The 16,870-nt window shown below is 45.7% G+C and overlaps 1 protein-coding gene across 9 annotated transcripts in view; it reads left to right on the top strand.

Annotated features, from left to right (window-relative positions):
* Nucleotides 1–3,792: 3,792 nt before the first annotated feature.
* Nucleotides 3,793–16,870, top strand: part of LHFPL3 (LHFPL tetraspan subfamily member 3) — a 406,285-nt gene continuing 393,207 nt past the window's right edge. For all 9 annotated transcript variants that reach the window (XR_005591757.1, XR_005591758.1, XM_039517452.1 and 6 more), the window contains exon 1: nucleotides 3,793–4,310. Coding sequence is in view for 7 of the 9 variants with exons in the window: in XM_039517452.1 (XP_039373386.1) it covers nucleotides 3,851–4,310 (460 nt within the window). In the remaining 2 variants the exon portion in view is untranslated. The remainder of the gene's footprint in view (nucleotides 4,311–16,870) is intronic.

Raw genomic sequence — 16,870 nt, 5'->3', positions numbered from 1 at the left:
TTCTGAATGCTGCCCCAGAGGGGCGTTTTCTTCTTTCACTCATGACTGCTGTTCTATGCCAGCTATAGTGGCTCTCAACACTCAGTTGAAGGGGACAAATAAGCAGGCTGGTAGCAGGGCCTGAGTGAGGGAAGGTATCAGCATCTTAAGGGCCTAACTGGCTCCTACTACTTCAGTTGACTTTCTGTTCTCCTCAAGTGGGTTCAGGGAAGCTTCAGGAAACAGGAAGCTTCCTGAGAAGCTGGTGTTAATCAGTCCAGGCTCCTGGGGGTGCTAGAGAGTTAAATAAAAGGCTCCTCCTCCTCTCTTTCCCTGCAGCTCCTGCTGCTTTCTGTTATTCCCTCTCACCTTTTCTCCTGCCTGCCTGTTATGTCTCTTGTGCCCACCTTCCTCCAGCACAGTACTCCACCATCTCTGTGCATCTAGAGCAGAGAGAATGCATATGCACCAGCAGCAGACACAATTTTCCCCACTCTGGGTCCTAGTGGTGCCCCCACAGTCTGGCACCTGAGGAGGCCACCTCAGTTCGCCTCATGCTAAGGCCAGCCCTGTGCTGCCTCTTTTGCACAAGAATAGGAGGCTCAGCAGCCAATGTAGGACTAATGAGGACCACCTTGAACTTTACATTTTGGCATGCACCTGCGTGTACCATGACTAACTTACTCAGCTATGTGGGCCTGTCCAATTCTGAATATAGACTGCACTGTGACAGACTGACAATATCCTGTATGAACTTTATTGAATTAAACAGGGCCGCCCAGAGGATTCCGGGGGCCTGGGGTCTTCGGCAGCGGGGGGCCCTTCCGTTCCGAGACCCGCCGCCGAAGTGCCCCGAAGACCCGCGGCGGGGCCCCCCCCCCACCGCCAAATTACTGCCGAAGCGGGACCCGCCGCCGACGTGCAGCCCGGGTCTTCGGCGGTAATTCGGCGGCAGGTCCCGGAACTGAAGGGACCCCTGCCGCCAAAGACCCAGCTGAACTTCGGCGGCGGGTCCCGCTTCAGTGGTAATTCGCCAGTGGGGGGTCCTTCCGCTCCAGAGCGCAAAGACCCCCCGCCGGTGAAGACCAGGAGCGGAAGAAGCTCCTGGACCCGGCCCCGCAAGAGCTTTCCGGCCCCCCCGGAGCGAGTGAAGGACCCCGCTCCAGGAGCCCCGAAAAACTCTCGTGGGGGCCCCTGTGGGGCCCGGGGCAAATTGTCCCTCTTGCCCCCCCCCGGGTGGCCCTGGAATTAAATTAAACCTTATTGAATTGGTTTTAATACCTTTAGGATCTATTCTATTAAAAATGCAGTTGTGTATGTGGTATTGTCGGCATGTCCCTTTTCTAAGAGAGTGACTAATGCATTCTCTTGCAAGGTATTAGGAACTTTAAAGGGGCTTTTGGAACAATACTCCCAGTACTTCCTAGGAAATCCACTTCACAGGTAAGGGGAATGCAAATGGCCCATTTGAAATTCACCCTTTTGAAGCTACACCCTGGACAGGAAAACACATTGTTTACCAGGGCTGCCCAGATGATTCAGGGGGCCAGGGTGGAAGGACCCCCCACCGCGGGTCTTCGGGGCACTTCAGTGGGTCCTGGAGCGGAAGGACCCCCCCGCCACTAAATTGCCGCCGAAGACCCGGCACTTTGGCGGCGGGTCCCGGAGCGGAAGGACCCCCCGCCGCGGGTCTTCAGGGCACTTCAGCGGCGGGTCCCGGAGCAGAAGGACTCCCCACCACGGGTCTTTGGGCACTTTGGCGGCAGATCTCGGAGCAGAAGGACCCCCCGCCACCGAAGACCTGGAGTGGAAGAAGCTCTGGGGGCCCGGGCCCCGCGAGAGTTTTCTGGGGCCCTTGGAGCGAGTGAAGGACCCCGCTCCAGGGGCCCTGAAAAACTCTTGTGGGGGCTTCTGCGGGGCCTGGGGCAAATGCCCCACTCCCCCCCCCCCCCGGCAGCCCTGTTGTTTACTAATTATTTGCTCCTGGAACCTTCAGCTCTAAGGCCCCAGAACTGTATAAAGGGTGGACTAAACGTGGTATGAATGTGCTTGTTCTGAGCTGAAGCTGTGATGAACTTGTGACCACAAAGGAAATCCCTGGGTGGGCTGATGGACTGCTCCTGCCAGAGCCCACATTAGGCTTATCAGATATCTCCCAAAGTCTATGAGCATGCATGTATATTCTTCTGTTGTTTTGTAATGTTTTCTCTGCAGTGCTTTTACCTTAAGAATAAAATAGAACTGTCTGGTAATTTATAACTGTTGACAATCACTCTGTTACCAGTCTGTGAAGAAAAAGCAAGCAGTTTTGCTTGGGCAACCTATCTCTGCTGGGAATAATACAATGTAGATAGGGAACTGTGCAGCCTGGAGATATGCCAGTCAGAAGAGACTGAGACACAGGTTTCCACCCCAAGACAGGCAATGGTAGGGAGCTGGACCATTAAGGGAAGATACAGGTGCAGTTGCCCTAAACTGTTGCACACATCTATTCCTGAGACCACTTCCATAACCAAGCCCTTTTGTGTGAACCCATCCTCAAGCATCCACTTGCTGTATGTGTGCATAACCACCACACAATGAAAACCCTGTTTGTGCCTATCTCATGCTTGACTCCAGAATTTGTGAGTTCAGGTGGTTTGATGCACATGGAAGCTGTTATCATTTTAACCCTAAATATTCCATAGCAATGGAGAATCCCACCTAAAGTCAGATCCTCTTGGAACCTGGCCACCACTGCTGCAAGTGGCAGGTAGCTCAACTTTATGCAGACAGCTACTGACCAGGGCCGGCTCCAGACCCCAGCGCGCCAAGCGTGCGCTTGGGGCGGCGTGCTGCGGGAGGGCAGCAGGCGGCTCCGGTGGACCTCCCACAGACGTGCCTGCGGATGCTCCACTGGAGCCGCGGGACCAGCGGACCCTCCGCAGGCACGTCTGCGGGAGGTCCACTGGAGCTGCAGGACTGGCGACTGCCAGAGCGCCCCCCGCGGCATGCTGCCCTGCTTGGGGCGGCGCAATTCCTAGAGCCGCCCCTGCTACTGACCCTGCCTAGGGACTGGTGTCCAACCTTCTGATCACCTCCCCTGATGTGGGTGAGAGAGTCCATGTGCCAGCAAGAGTGAGGGAAGTTAGGCAGTTGCCGCAGGCTGTTCCAGTGGCTATTCCAGTCCTCAGAGATGGCTGCCAGAGGCCTGTGGTCTTTACTTTACAACACTCAGTGATTAGCCTCTAAGCCTGGTGCTCTGTTGGGAGCCCTTGTGTTTCCAAGGCCAGGTGCTCAAGGAGAAGGAGTAGAAACCCAATTGGAAAACCCAGGAAGCCCACATTGTGGCTGAGTTAGGGGAGACTGGAGGTTTCGCAACCCCTCAAAGGCAAGTCCCCTTTAGATCTCCCCCGTGCCGGGTGCCCCTGCCTGCAGATACTCCCGCTCCCAACTTCTGCGAGCCCTGCCCTGGCGCGCACGTTCAGGGCCTCACCGCAGCCTGTCCGGAGGCTGCTCCCCGGCCTCCCGCTCCCGGCCCCTCCCCTTTGCGTGGGGGCAGAGCGCAGCTGCCCCCTGCCCCCACGCCCAGGGCAGCTGCCCACCTGAGCGCGCGCCTCCCCTCCGGCCCAGCGGCGCCGGGACGCAGTTGCGCAGCAGCAGCCGGCGGGGCAGCAGCGCGCCTCGCCGCGCGGGGGGCTTTGCACTCGCCGCCGCAGCGCCGGCGACGGCAGCAGGGCGGGCTCTCGCCCGGGCCAGCGCCTGCCGGCTGGGGATGCTCGCCCCCTAGGCGGCGGCGGGGGATGCCGCGAAGCGTGTGACGCTGGGCGGAGGGTCTGGCTGTCGCAGCGCCGGGGCGGGCAGTGCACCGCGCGGGGCTCTCTCGGGGAGGATGCCCGGAGCGGCGGCGGGGGCGGCGGCGGCGGCAGCAGCCTCGGCAGCGGCGGGGATGCTGCCGGCTCAGGAGGCGGCCAAGCTCTACCACACCAACTACGTGCGGAACTCGCGGGCCATCGGGGTGCTCTGGGCCATCTTCACCATCTGCTTTGCCATCGTCAACGTGGTGTGCTTCATCCAGCCCTACTGGATCGGCGACGGCGTGGACACCCCGCAGGCGGGCTACTTCGGGCTCTTCCACTACTGCATCGGCAACGGCTTCTCCCGGGAGCTCACCTGCCGGGGCAGCTTCACGGACTTCTCCAGCCTGCCCGCGGGAGCCTTCAAAGCCGCCTCCTTCTTCATCGGGCTCTCCATGACGCTCATCATCGCCTGCATCGTCTGCTTCACCCTCTTCTTCTTCTGCAACACGGCCACCGTCTACAAGATCTGCGCCTGGATGCAGCTGACCTCGGGTGAGTCAGGGGTGCAGGCAGCACTGCGGGCGCGGGGAATAAACTTGCGCCTGCTGCGGGCACCCGACTCTCACGGGTTAATAGCAGTGTTTGTGTGTGTGTGTGGGGGGGGGGGGGTTGTCGTGCAACTCCCATTCACCAGCACCTGCCGCCAAGGGTTAATCAACAGTCTCCTTGCAGGGAGCGGGGGGCTGGAGAAACTTACATGCACTGGTAATCGTTTAGACCGGGTTAATATCTCGCATGCAGTGAAGGGGCTAGGGGGCTCATAGAGAAACGCAGACTAACACTGACTGTCAAGGGGTAATATCCTCCTGCAGAGATGGGGCTGGGGTGTTTGTATGTGTATGTGTAGGGGTGTCAAATCAAAACTTCCATGCAGTAACTGTGCCCGGAGTTAAAGTCACCCCGTGGAAGGAGAGAAGTTGGGAGATCATGCTAATATATGAAAAAGCTTAACTACATTAACAACTTAGATTACCTGTCTATATCAGACCTTGTCTACACTGTGACTGCCTATAATGTACTGAAGCATATGCTAGAGTAACATATGACTGCTGTCCCTTACCCTTGCATCCTCATAAAGACAGATGTGTGTCTTAGAAAGCAGCCTCAGTGAGCAGAAATTGTTAAATAAAACAGAGAGGAATCTAGAAACTAAACCATACAGGGCTGGCATATTAAGAAATATAGTGAAACCACCAGCAAAAATCTGTCCTCTAGTAGATCAAAGGTCATAACAAAATGGTAGGGGAAACCTGGGGATGCTTTAAAGTGGTCACACAGAACATGAAAGATTGACTGCTGGAGGTTATTTGCAGTCGTATTGTAACCTGTTGAAGGTTAGTCCTTAGTGCGAATTTCCATATAGTTACCAGGAAACCTTCCTCCTTTCAGTAACATCACAGGATGAAGTCTTGTTATTTTTGCCAGGCTGGAGGGCAGCTGAGGTCGTTGGATTCTTTGTGTGTGTTTTTAACAAGATTTATTTTCTCCCCCCCACCCATGGCAGAAAGATGGAAATCCCATTGTAGTTATTATTTTCAATGTAGAGGTATGCAGACTTCATCTGAAATTTCCCATCACAGGCATATAGTGCCTTCCTCAGGAAAGTGCCTGGGGGAAGAAAGAGGTACACAGAGAGAGAAATCCTGGGCTCTCCTAGTATTCCCTCCCTAGGTTTCCAAACAAGCTATAGTTTGGGTTAGGAGAGAGGAGCAGGATGGGGAAGGGTATCAACTAAGCTTTGAAGAGCCTGTGGAAAATGTTAGGTTTTTGGCAGCAGGAAGTAGAGGAGAGAGGAATGAGATCCAGAGTTAAGATGGTAATAAAAGCAATTTTAACAAGAAAAAAAATAATTCTGTAACAATCTGGGGAGAACCTGAGTATGACGTCTATGCACAAATCTCACCTGCCCTCCTGCAGAAACCATTGAAGTGGAGGTTTTTGCTTTGCAGAAATAAGCTGTTTGGAAGCACAGGGAAATGTCTCCAGAATGGATATTAAAGTTACTTATCCAGTCTTCTTAATACAGCTAAATTCATTTAATTTTCACAGCTCTGATTCTTCCAAGTTGTTTGTTCACTATTATTTAATTTGCCGTTTACAGTTACTGGGTTGCTGTAGGAATTTCTTGTCTGTTCAGAATGGGTTTTCAAGTTCTTCACATTTCTTATGTATTGTTTGTTTATGTATTCTAGGTATACTTGCTGGTTGTTTTGTTTAGAGTGTTTAAGTTTCTGCACAGAACAATGGCTTCCTTTATCACTTTGGGCCTGATCCTGAAGTCAGTTGAAGTCAATGATAGCTTTGCCACTGACTTCAGTGGGAATAGGAATTGACCCATTATATTTGCACTGGGAATCCTGTGTGATATTAGCCACTTCTTTTTCTCGTCTATAAAATATCTTCAAATATGCTGTTAATTTTATGGATCCTCACTGTTGAAGGGAGGTGCAAGCTGCATCTATTTGCATCAGTAAGGTCCCGGGGCTCTACTGGGGATTTGCTGTCTACCAAAGACAGGTGGAGCTTTGACCTGTGGCCAGGCCTCCACAGAAACCTAGCTGGTAGATAGTGCTGTGACTATGCACTAAACCGGTGCATCCCCAACCTGCTTTGGTCATGAACCTTACACGGTCAGTGCAGTTAACTTTCTAGATCACTGGTATACTCTCCAAGACCAGAGATTCGGGGCCCCGCTTTACACAAACAGAAGCCAGTGTAAGCCAGGAATGAATTTTGGCTTTGTGACTTTATTCCTGTGCAGTTGAGAAAAAAATGTTTAGAAATCACAGCACGAATTTGGCAGTTTGAAAAAAGAGTTTGTTGGATTCGTACCAAGCTGCACACACACAAGGGTGGCACTGATGACTCGTGTTCCCATTTTTCAAGCAAATCTGAAGTGTGAGATTTTCAAAAGCTCCAAAGTTGGTCTAACCGCTCCCATTGAAGTCAACAATGGGAGTTTAACCATCATCTTCAATGGGAGCATAATTTAGCCAGTATAGAGTTCTATTGAAAATCATATCTGATTTTTTTTCATTCCAAAATGAAAATCTCATGGAAATGAACTTATAATTATAACACTGGTTGGTTGTCTTTCATTGTCAGCTGTTTGTGAAAGCCTTGGGAGAACAAGGACTAGAAAGATACAGGATACTGAGAGGGTCGGACACTGCTGCTTGCTTAAATATTATATCTTAATTTAGCTATTATCTGATCATTCCATTTAAAATCAGATTTCAAAAATCTGCCTCAAAGATAAAGAAATCTGACTGAAAAGCCGCAATTGTAGATCCTTGCAGGTTGCATGCTTTTAAGATTTTATAACAGAAGAAGGCATGTAATTGCTGTGGAATAGAGGTATAACTAGAAAAGAAAATCAGCATTACTCGGTTTCGACAAGCACTGGCAATTTTCCTACAAGTTCTATCACTTTGTTTTTGTTGTCATTTCATTGTTTTAAGAGTGTAGGTCATTCAGCATAATAAGCATGCAATGTTGTTCTCATAAGTAGATGTTATAATAATAAATAAAGTTAGCTAAATATACATATAGTCTATTTAGTGCAAGAACCAACCATCTTTGAAGTAGTAAAATATGCATATTTCTACTAAAGTGTGGGTGCATATTTTAATTTGGTCTTTATTTTGATCCATCCTATAATGGAAGAACACAATGTAGTACTTTTATTAAATCTGGCAATAGTAGAGGGGCTGCGTTTACATGTGAAGGATCAAACACAGAGGTTGACATCTTTTGATAATACCACATTCAGTTCTCATTCAGCCTGGGGGATTTCACTTGAGGTAGGGCGGCAGGAATGGGTTAGGATTTTGGTTTTAAAAAACCTTCAGGACATAGTCTGTCCTACATGAGTTATTATAAACTAACAGGATGATATGGCCCTTATTTGGAAAAAGAATTTTTATTTGAATAAAAGGTAAGTGATATCTGAAACACATATACTTTAATCTCTCTTTCAGGGTATGTAATGCTTGATTAGCCAGAAGAATATGAGAAAAATTACACTTCAGTCTCTCAGTTGTGTAGCTATAGAAAGCGTATATTAAATTCCGTAATGATTTTTTTTTCAGTGTTCACACTTTTTTTGTTGTCACATGTGTAATGATATAAATAAGCAATTTCATATACTGAGAGCCAACTATAAGGGCCCAAATTTCAGTCAATGACCTCCACTCTTGCACCTGCAAAACTGTACATTCAAATATTTATACATGCACTTCAAAAAATTTAAACACCTGCATGCACACAAATGTTGGACTCTACACCAATTTTCTATGTTAGAATCTGTATAGACCAAGACCAGGAGCAGGCACGGGTATGTGCATGTGCAACTTTTCCCCATCACATGTAAAAACTGGGTATTTTGCTCTTTGTTATTTATCAAGCATCCAAAGTGTTCTAGGTACCTTACAGATGAAGTCATGTCTCAATCTTCTTTTTCATAAACTAAAGAAACTGAGCTCATTAAGTCTCTCACTGTAAGGCATTTTTCCACTGTAAGGCATTTGTGGTTGCTTTTGGTGTTTGTTTTTGGTTTTCTTGGGTCACTGTAAGATTGTAAGTTCCAGATAAGGAAAAAGTAGACGAAACGCAAGGAAAGTGCAGAAACATCTATTAAACCATGCTGGTGTGGAATGCATTGCAATATACAAGCTTTTAAATAGAATCTTAGTTTTGTGCAGTGATTAAGATGGCAAGTGGGGTTGCGTCAAAATTAAGGGGCCTGATTATCCACTATCTTGCATCTCTTGTTGTCATTTACACTTGGGTTAAGTCTGCAGGACCAGATAAAATTCTTGCATGAAAACTAAAAGAGCTGGCTATGGAAGTCTCTAAGTTATTGACAGGGATATTTAACAAATCTTATAATACTAGGTAAATGCCAGAAGACTGGAAAGAAGCCAAAGTTCTGCCAATATTTTAAAAGGATAGACTGGATAACCCAGGTAATTATAGGCGAGTTATCTTGACATTGATTCTTGGCAAGATTACAGAACGGTTGATCTAGGATGCAATCAGTAAAGATTTAATTATGGAAATATAACTAATGCCAATCAACATGGTTTTATGGAAAACAAGTCTTGTGAAACAAGGGTGATATAGTTGATGAGATCACAGATTTGGTTAATAAATATGGCTGCATTGACATACTATAAAATGCATGGACTTCTTTAAGGCATGTGACCAAGTCTCCCATGATATTCAGATTTAAAAAAATAGCACTATACAAAATAAATACAACCCATATTAAATGGATTAAAAACTGCCTTGCTGATAGATCTCAAAAATTAATTGTAAATGGGGAATAATCATTCAGTGGAGATGTTTCTAGTGGTGTCCCATAGGGATCTATTCTCATCCCACTGCTATTCAATATCTTTATCAGTGATCTGGGAAAAAATATAAAATCATTGCTGGTAACGTTTGCAGATAACACAAAAAAATGGTGAATAGTAAATATAGTAAGGAAAGCTCAGTTTTACAGAGTGATCTAAATCATATGGTAAGCTGGACATACTTGAACAACATGTGTTTTGATACAGTCAAATGCAAGTTCCTACCTCTAGGAACCAAGAATGAAAGATGGGATTTATAGATGGGAGATTATACTATGGAAAGCAGTAATTCAGAAGGGGAATCAGAGTCATGGTGGATAACAAACTGAACATGCCCGCAGTGTGATGCTGTAGCTAAGAGAGTTGATGTGATCCTTTGGATGTGTGAGCCAGTGAGTATCAAGTAAAAGTAAGGAGGTGGTATTACCACTCTGTATGGCATAAGTGAGACCATTGCTGACATAATGTGTCCAGTTCTAGTATCTATGCTTTGAAAAGGATATTGACAAATTAGAAATGGTTCATAAAAGGGCTACAAGAATGATCTGAGGTCTGGAATAGACTTTCAATGAGAGCCTCAGAAGCTGAATCTATTTAGTGCTTCCAAGAGAAGGTTAAGAGGTGACTTGATTGCAGTCTACAAGTATTGACATGGGGAAGAGATTTCTGGTAGTAGAGGGAGTTTTAATCTAGCGAAGACATAACAAGAACCTGTGGATAGAAGCTGAAGCTAGAAAAATGTGGACTAGAAATAGAGTGCACATTTTTCACAATGCGGGTAATAAACCATTAGAGCACCTTACCTAGGGGGTTGGTGGATTCTCTGTGGTTTGGAGTCGTTTTAAAACAAGATTGGATGTCGCTTTCTAAAACATATGCTGTAGCTTATCCAGAGATTATGGGGTTGATGCAGGAAACACTTGGTGAAACTCTATGGCCTTTGCTATGCAGGAGGCCAGACTAGGTGATCATAATGATTCTTTTTGGTCTTAAAATCTATAACTGAATGGTTGTATAATGGTACAAAGGAGAATTCTTCACTCAAACCTTTGGTAGCATTTTGCACTCACTTTGCACTCCTTCTGTATAAATGCAGTGAGACCTAAGACAGTAAAAAGTCAGGCCCAGAACAACCATAGGGATTTATATAGTTTCAACAGTGATACCAACTCTAGTTAAATTAAATATTTCCTCACCAGATTGAGCTAACTGAGCTTTTTAGTTCCTGTTGGGAAAGTGGGCTGTGGATCTATTAGGAAACAATTCTGACAAAAGGCACAGAGGCCCCTAACGGCAGCCAAAGCATTGCAGACTCAGGCCTGGTCTACACTACGCATTTAAACCGAATTTAGCAGCGTTAAACCGATTTAACCCTGCACCCGTCCACACAATGAGGCCCTTTATATCGATATACAGGGCTCTTTAAACCGGTTTCTGTACTCCTCCCCGACGAGAGGAGTAGCGCTGAAATCGGTATTGCCATGTCGGATTAGGGTTAGTGTGGCCGCAAATCAACAGTATTGGCCTCCAGGCGGTATCCCACAGTGTACCATTGTGACCGCTCTGGAAAGCAATCTGAACTCGGATGCGCTGGCCAGGTAGACAGGAAAAGCCCCGTGAACTTTTGACTTTTATTTCCTGTTTGCCCAGCGTGGAGCTCTGATCAGCACGGGTGACGATGCAGTCCCAAATCCAAAAAGAGCTCCAGCATGGACCGTACGGGAGATACTGGATCTGATTGCTGTATGGGGAGACAAATCTGTTGTATCAGAGCTCCGTTACAGAAGATGAAATGACAAAGCATTTGAAAAAAATCTCCAGGCTATGATAGACAGAGGCCACAGCAGGGACTCAGCACAGTGCTGCGTGAGAAGCGTAATGGAAAGCCAAAGAATCAAATGGACGCTCATGGAGGGAGGGAGGGGGTACTGAGGACTCCAGCTATCCCACAGTCCCCGCAGTCTCCGAAAAGCATTTGCATTCTTGGCTGGGCTCCAAATGCCTGAAGGGTCAAAAACATTTTCCCGGGTGTTTCAGGGTGTATGTCGTCAATTTACACCCTTCCTCCCCCGAAAGAAAAGGGAAAAAATCGTTTCTCGCCTTTTTTCAATGTCACCCTATGACTACTGCATGCTGCTGGTAGACGGGGTGCTGCAGCACTAAACAGCAGCATCCTCTCCCCTCCCCTCCCCGGTGGCAGACGGTACGGTACAAAAGGACTGGTATCCGTCCTCATCATCATCCTGTGAGTGCCCCTGGCTGGCCTTGGTGAGGTCTGCCGGGGGGGCCTGGGTAAAAATAGGAATGACTCCTGGTCATTCCCAGCAGATGGTGCAGAACGGCTGGTAACCATCTTCATCATAGCAACTGGGGGCTGAGCTCCATCCGCGCCCCCCCCCCCCCGGTCATGTCTAAAGAAAAGATTCTGTACTGCCTGGACTATCATAGCAGCGGAAGGCTGGTCTCCTCTCCTCCCCACCCTTTAATGTCCTGCCTGGACTATCATAGCAGCTGGAGGCTTCCTCCCCCTCATTTTATCTCACTAAAAAGTCTGTGTTTCTTATTCCTGCATTCTTTATTACTTCATCACACAAATGGGGGGACACTGCCACGGTAGCCCAGGAGGGTTGGGGGAGGAGGGAAGCAACGGGTGGGGTTGTTGCAGGGGCACCCCCTAGAATGGCATGCAGCTCATCATTTCTGCGGGATCTCTGGGGCTCTGACACGGAGCGGCTGTGCTCTCTGGTTCTCTAGTAGACTTGCCCCATATTCTAGGCTGGACTGACTCTCTATTTTTAGACAAAACATAGTAAGGGAATGACCCGGGGAGTCATTCTCATTTTTGCCTATGCGCTCTCGGCCGACCTCAGCGAGGCCAGCCAGGAGCACCCATGATAGCAGCAGACGGTACAGAACGACTGATAACCGTCATCTCATCGCCAATTTACAACGGCAGATGGTGCAATATGACTGGTAACCGTCTCTGCTATCTTGCAAAGGCAAATGATTGCTGCTGTGTAGCAGTGCAGTACCGCGTCTGTCAGCAGCATCCAGTACACATACGGTGACAGTGACAAAAGGCAAAATGGGCTCCATGATTGCCATGCTATGGTGTCTGCCAGGGCAATCCAGGGAAAAAGGGCGCGAAATGATTGTCTGCCGTTGCTTTCCCGGAGGAAAAGTGACGACATTTACCCAGAATCACCCGTGACACTGTTTTTGCATTGGGATCTCAACCCAGAATTCCAATGGGCAGGGGAGACTGCGGGAACTATGGGATAGCTACGGGATAGCTATCCACAGTGCAACACTCCGGAAATCGACGCTAGCCTCGGTACATGGACACACACCGCCGAATTAATGTGCTTAGTGTGGCCGTGTGCACTCGACTTTATACAATCTGTTTTACAAAACCGGTTTATGTAAAATCGGAATAATCCTGTAGTGTAGACATACCCTCAGTGTCTTGTGGGGGCAGGATACCAAATCCCTGCACAAAGAAGAGCAAGCTGTGCATTGTGTGGGCTCCCTGCATAGAGGGAAATTAGGAGCTGGCCCATAAGAGAAGTGAGGGTGGGGCTGCTACACCACCGATTATCTTCAGTGGGGGGACAGTGCAAGAACTGAAGGGGCTGCTGGAAACTTGAGGCTGCTTTAATGGCCATCATATGTCCTCACTATTACTTTGTTGTCATCAGTACACAGTCCATGTCTACTGGTTGTGGACTGGGGTAAGGCTCCAACACACTTAGTGTCATTTTATTGACATTGCATTAATTCAGATGGTTATTGGTGTATTTGTTTGTAAATTATTAATAGTACATGACCTAGAGGGATGTGATAGATGCAACATATAGATTAAAAAGATACATCGCTATAGGTTATTATTTAGGAAGGTCAAGGTGAAGTTAGTGTTGAGAGCATGTGGTGTTTCTTGTCTTTACAAGTTGGCAACTCCTTATTTGAAGTCAACCCCTATAATTTACTATAAAAGTAAGACTAAAAGAATTGCATCAATGCTAACAGTGATAAACCTATATAATTTATTTGTGTGTGTTTCAAGAGGTTGACAGAGGATACTTGACCCTGAAGGGTAAGAGTATACAGGGAGTGGTGGAGCAAGATTTTCTTTGCTTTAGATTGTAATAAAATTTTCCATATCCTGGAACCCCCTCCTCCGCCGTGCCCCTGATTGCCTTTCATGAACCCAGTGGGGGTTGTGACCCCTCAGTTGGGAATCATTGAGATAGTGGATCAGTGGGGGAAAAATATGCATGAAGTGTCCAATCAATGTGAGGAAGAATTCCATTTATCTGAGAAAAAAAAATGATTATATGAGAGGCAAAAAGAAACCCGAGAGAGGGCATGAAAAAAGGAAAGTATCAAGCATGGAACATTGGCCGACCAGGTACTTGTTCATGAGTGGTAGGGTTTCAAATGCACTCAGCATTGGCCTATCTCCCAGATCTGGGGGAGGTGTACTATTGACTTCATTGGGAGCAGAGTTAGGCCATTGCTGAGTATTTTTGAAAATCCCCCACAGAAGATTTAATGAAGAAAGTTTCTGTATAAGAAAATGAAACAAGGATGTGGAGCAGCATGGCACGACTAGATATAGTAGAATATATTTTATGAAACAAGGTCAGGTGAGTTTCAAACATGGAGATATCTATACCTTTTTAGAAGTGTAATGTACTGTGGTATAGACCTCCTAACTTTGATCCTACAAAGATTAAAAACACCAGACATATCAGGACCAAAAATCTGTAGCATGATCAGACAGACAGTCTGGACTCAGTATTTGAAAACCAACAAGATCTGGCTTTGAAGAATGACAAGGTCACAGTAATGAAACGTCACAAAGAAATAAAATTAAAAACATATGTTCACTCAGAAATGGTGAAATGGAAAAAGAAAGACATGAAATCTAAAGATGAAAAAGTCTGCAGAATTTGATAACATCAGTTACAAGCGGCATTGTTTAAAAAAATGGAGTGGCAGCATGACAGAGTGGATAGCTAGAATATGCATCATTGTGTGGAACAGTGTGAAAATCCCAATTACTAGGAAGGAGAAAATTACAGCCAGAATCCTTAAGAAGGAGAATATAATATACTCTAAGATCTATCTATTCTAAGAAAGATATTATCCATCTTCATTGCTGGCAGATTGAGAGATGCGGAAGACTTGAAGCAAGTTGCCCTTAGAATGAGAAGGTCATATATAACATGGGGAAAGGGCTGCTTTATTTTCTCTCTGAGAAGCCAGATGCAAATTTCTGAATTTCATTTATTATAAAAAGTAGCCGATAGCCTCCATCGAGAGTCTCTTTGACACAAGCATATCATGTGCTATTTCAGAAAAGATAATTCAGTCCAATAACTGAGACTATATCAGAAAGAAAGGGCTGAAGAATATATGGTTTATGATAAATAGTTGATGAGATGTCATATTTCATCCTCCTCCTTTTTCTGGTTATAGTTTAGATGCTATAAATACGTGGGAGAGTAAGATAGACACAGACCTTACAAGGTCAAATTAAAATTAACTGAGTTATGATGTTTAGAAAATACCACTTGTGAAACCTTGTTTTTTGTTGCCATATTTGCCTTATTTGCAGGAATAACCTATTGAATGAGACAAGTAGCCTCATGTAAGTAACGTGAGCAGAATTTGACTCATAAGTGTGTGCCCTCAATCTGCATGTGGAAGTGATCTTAATTTCAGTTCAATAATACTTTCTTGACATGAGGAGATATTAATGTTTCAAAAAATATAACCAAAATAGGAACAGATCCCTCAGGGTCAGGGATATGAGGTGGGGAGGGATGCATATTATTATTATTCCTCCCAACAACAACATCCCTGTAGGGAATATGCAAAAAGTTATTGCATCCTACTATCCCTCTGCATCATGGAACATCTCCTGATTCTCTACCTCCTGAGAGTGAGTGGGCAAGAGAAGCCCTGGCAGCAGTTACATTGGAAGGGCTTGAATAACAGTGTGATGGCACAAGGTCTCTGCATGCGTGACCATGATTCCTGGAGATCAGCTGTGCACGTATTGAGAGAGAGGAATATTTCTCAGCCTGCCAAGGACCAGAGCTGGGACACAGTGTGTGGCAAAGACCCAAAATGAGAGGCACAAAAAAATTAACTGTGCAGGAAACTTAAAATGATGTGGTATTCATTGCTTTAGTTTAAATGACTCTATAATCTCAATTTAATGAGTCACTTTGTGATGTGATTTTCAGTTATATATGTAAGGGGAGGCCAAATGTGTTTGGAATGTGGGTAGTTTTGGGACTACAATGAGCAATGTCCCTAAAAATGAGGCACACTTGAGACCTGTGCTAGGAGGTTTGGGTCTGTGTGCAAAATGTATCCACCAATTTTGTACAAAGTTGTTACGCTTTTTGGCATACAGAGATAAGAAAATATGGCCCATGGTTATCAAAAACAGAGATGAATCTACTAACTGATTAGGACAGTGTGTTTCAGGATAAGATTTCCCCCAGGAATTCATCTACTCTAAGATTTAGTAGCTGAGTTTATTATGTCCCCAAACATGGCAATGGATCTTCACTAGGCAAGCTTAAAGTGTAGTGTCCCAAAGAGTTAATTCAAGGTTCTTAGATTAATTCCCTGAGAGAGAAATTATGGTCTCTGTCTTTCAGCAAAATAAGAATTTCTCATTCTTATTGCTTTTTCTCCTCTAAAGAAAGTTAATTACTACTTGGCTGCTGCTGCGTAATATTTCTCTTCCAGATTACTCTGTAAAATTATATCGCCAAATTAGTAAAAGAATGACACTTAACTGCAAGTATAAGCATTATACCACAATAATATCATTTCTTAAATTAGATATCTAAGGTTTGCTGCAGGTATTTCTTTCCCTGTGCAGGGGTGGAGGGTTCAAATTGGAAGAGATACCTAAACAAGTCTCTTCATTGATAATCTGTTGATTAATGTTGGATGAGCTTGCTTGGCAATTCCTTGCTCGTTTTGAATAAACTGTGTAACTTGGGCAAATTTAAAGAAGGATTGGATGCCTGTAGTCTTGTGAACAACCTGATTTATCAGCAGATTGCATCTTTGGTAAACCGAGTTCTTTCTGGCTAAAGCTCTCTTTTATTACTTTTCTAGGAAGTGGCATCCATCAGCACAGCAGTGCTATGGTAGAGAGCATCCTTCACATAGGACCAGATTTTCATAAGTGCTCAGCTCCCAATTTAGGTGTCTAAATGGGAACTGAACTCTTTACAAAATAGCCATTAGTGACTATCTTTGCTTCAAAATGTCATGTTTTGCCTTCTTGAATTCTTCTTCCTCTTATCAAATTCAAAGCACTATTGGCTTGCCAGCCATGCATATTTTAATTTAAGATGAGTGAGATGGTTTGAATCTTTTTGAAGAAAATGGCGCTCCTTTTTGACCTGAGCAGCCAGTCAGAATTTGGGACTCTGGGGATGTTCCAGTTGGAAGTAGAAATTGATGGAGTCTGGCATTTTCTTTGATGCAGTTTTGTTTATTTACAAGGAACACGGGAGGAACCAGGAACAAAAGGAGCATTTTTTAGTTTACACCCCCAAGCCTCTTTAGCCAACACACCCAAAAGCTCTTTCTCCATAGCTTTCTCCAGAATCACACTGTGCTTACAGGTTGCTGCTTGGTGCATACACATGTGCTTCCCAC

This window comes from Mauremys reevesii, linkage group 1 (assembly GCF_016161935.1).
Source record: "Mauremys reevesii isolate NIE-2019 linkage group 1, ASM1616193v1, whole genome shotgun sequence".
Taxonomy (NCBI): Eukaryota; Metazoa; Chordata; order Testudines; family Geoemydidae; genus Mauremys; species Mauremys reevesii.
This window is presented reverse-complemented; position numbering and strand designations above follow the sequence as displayed.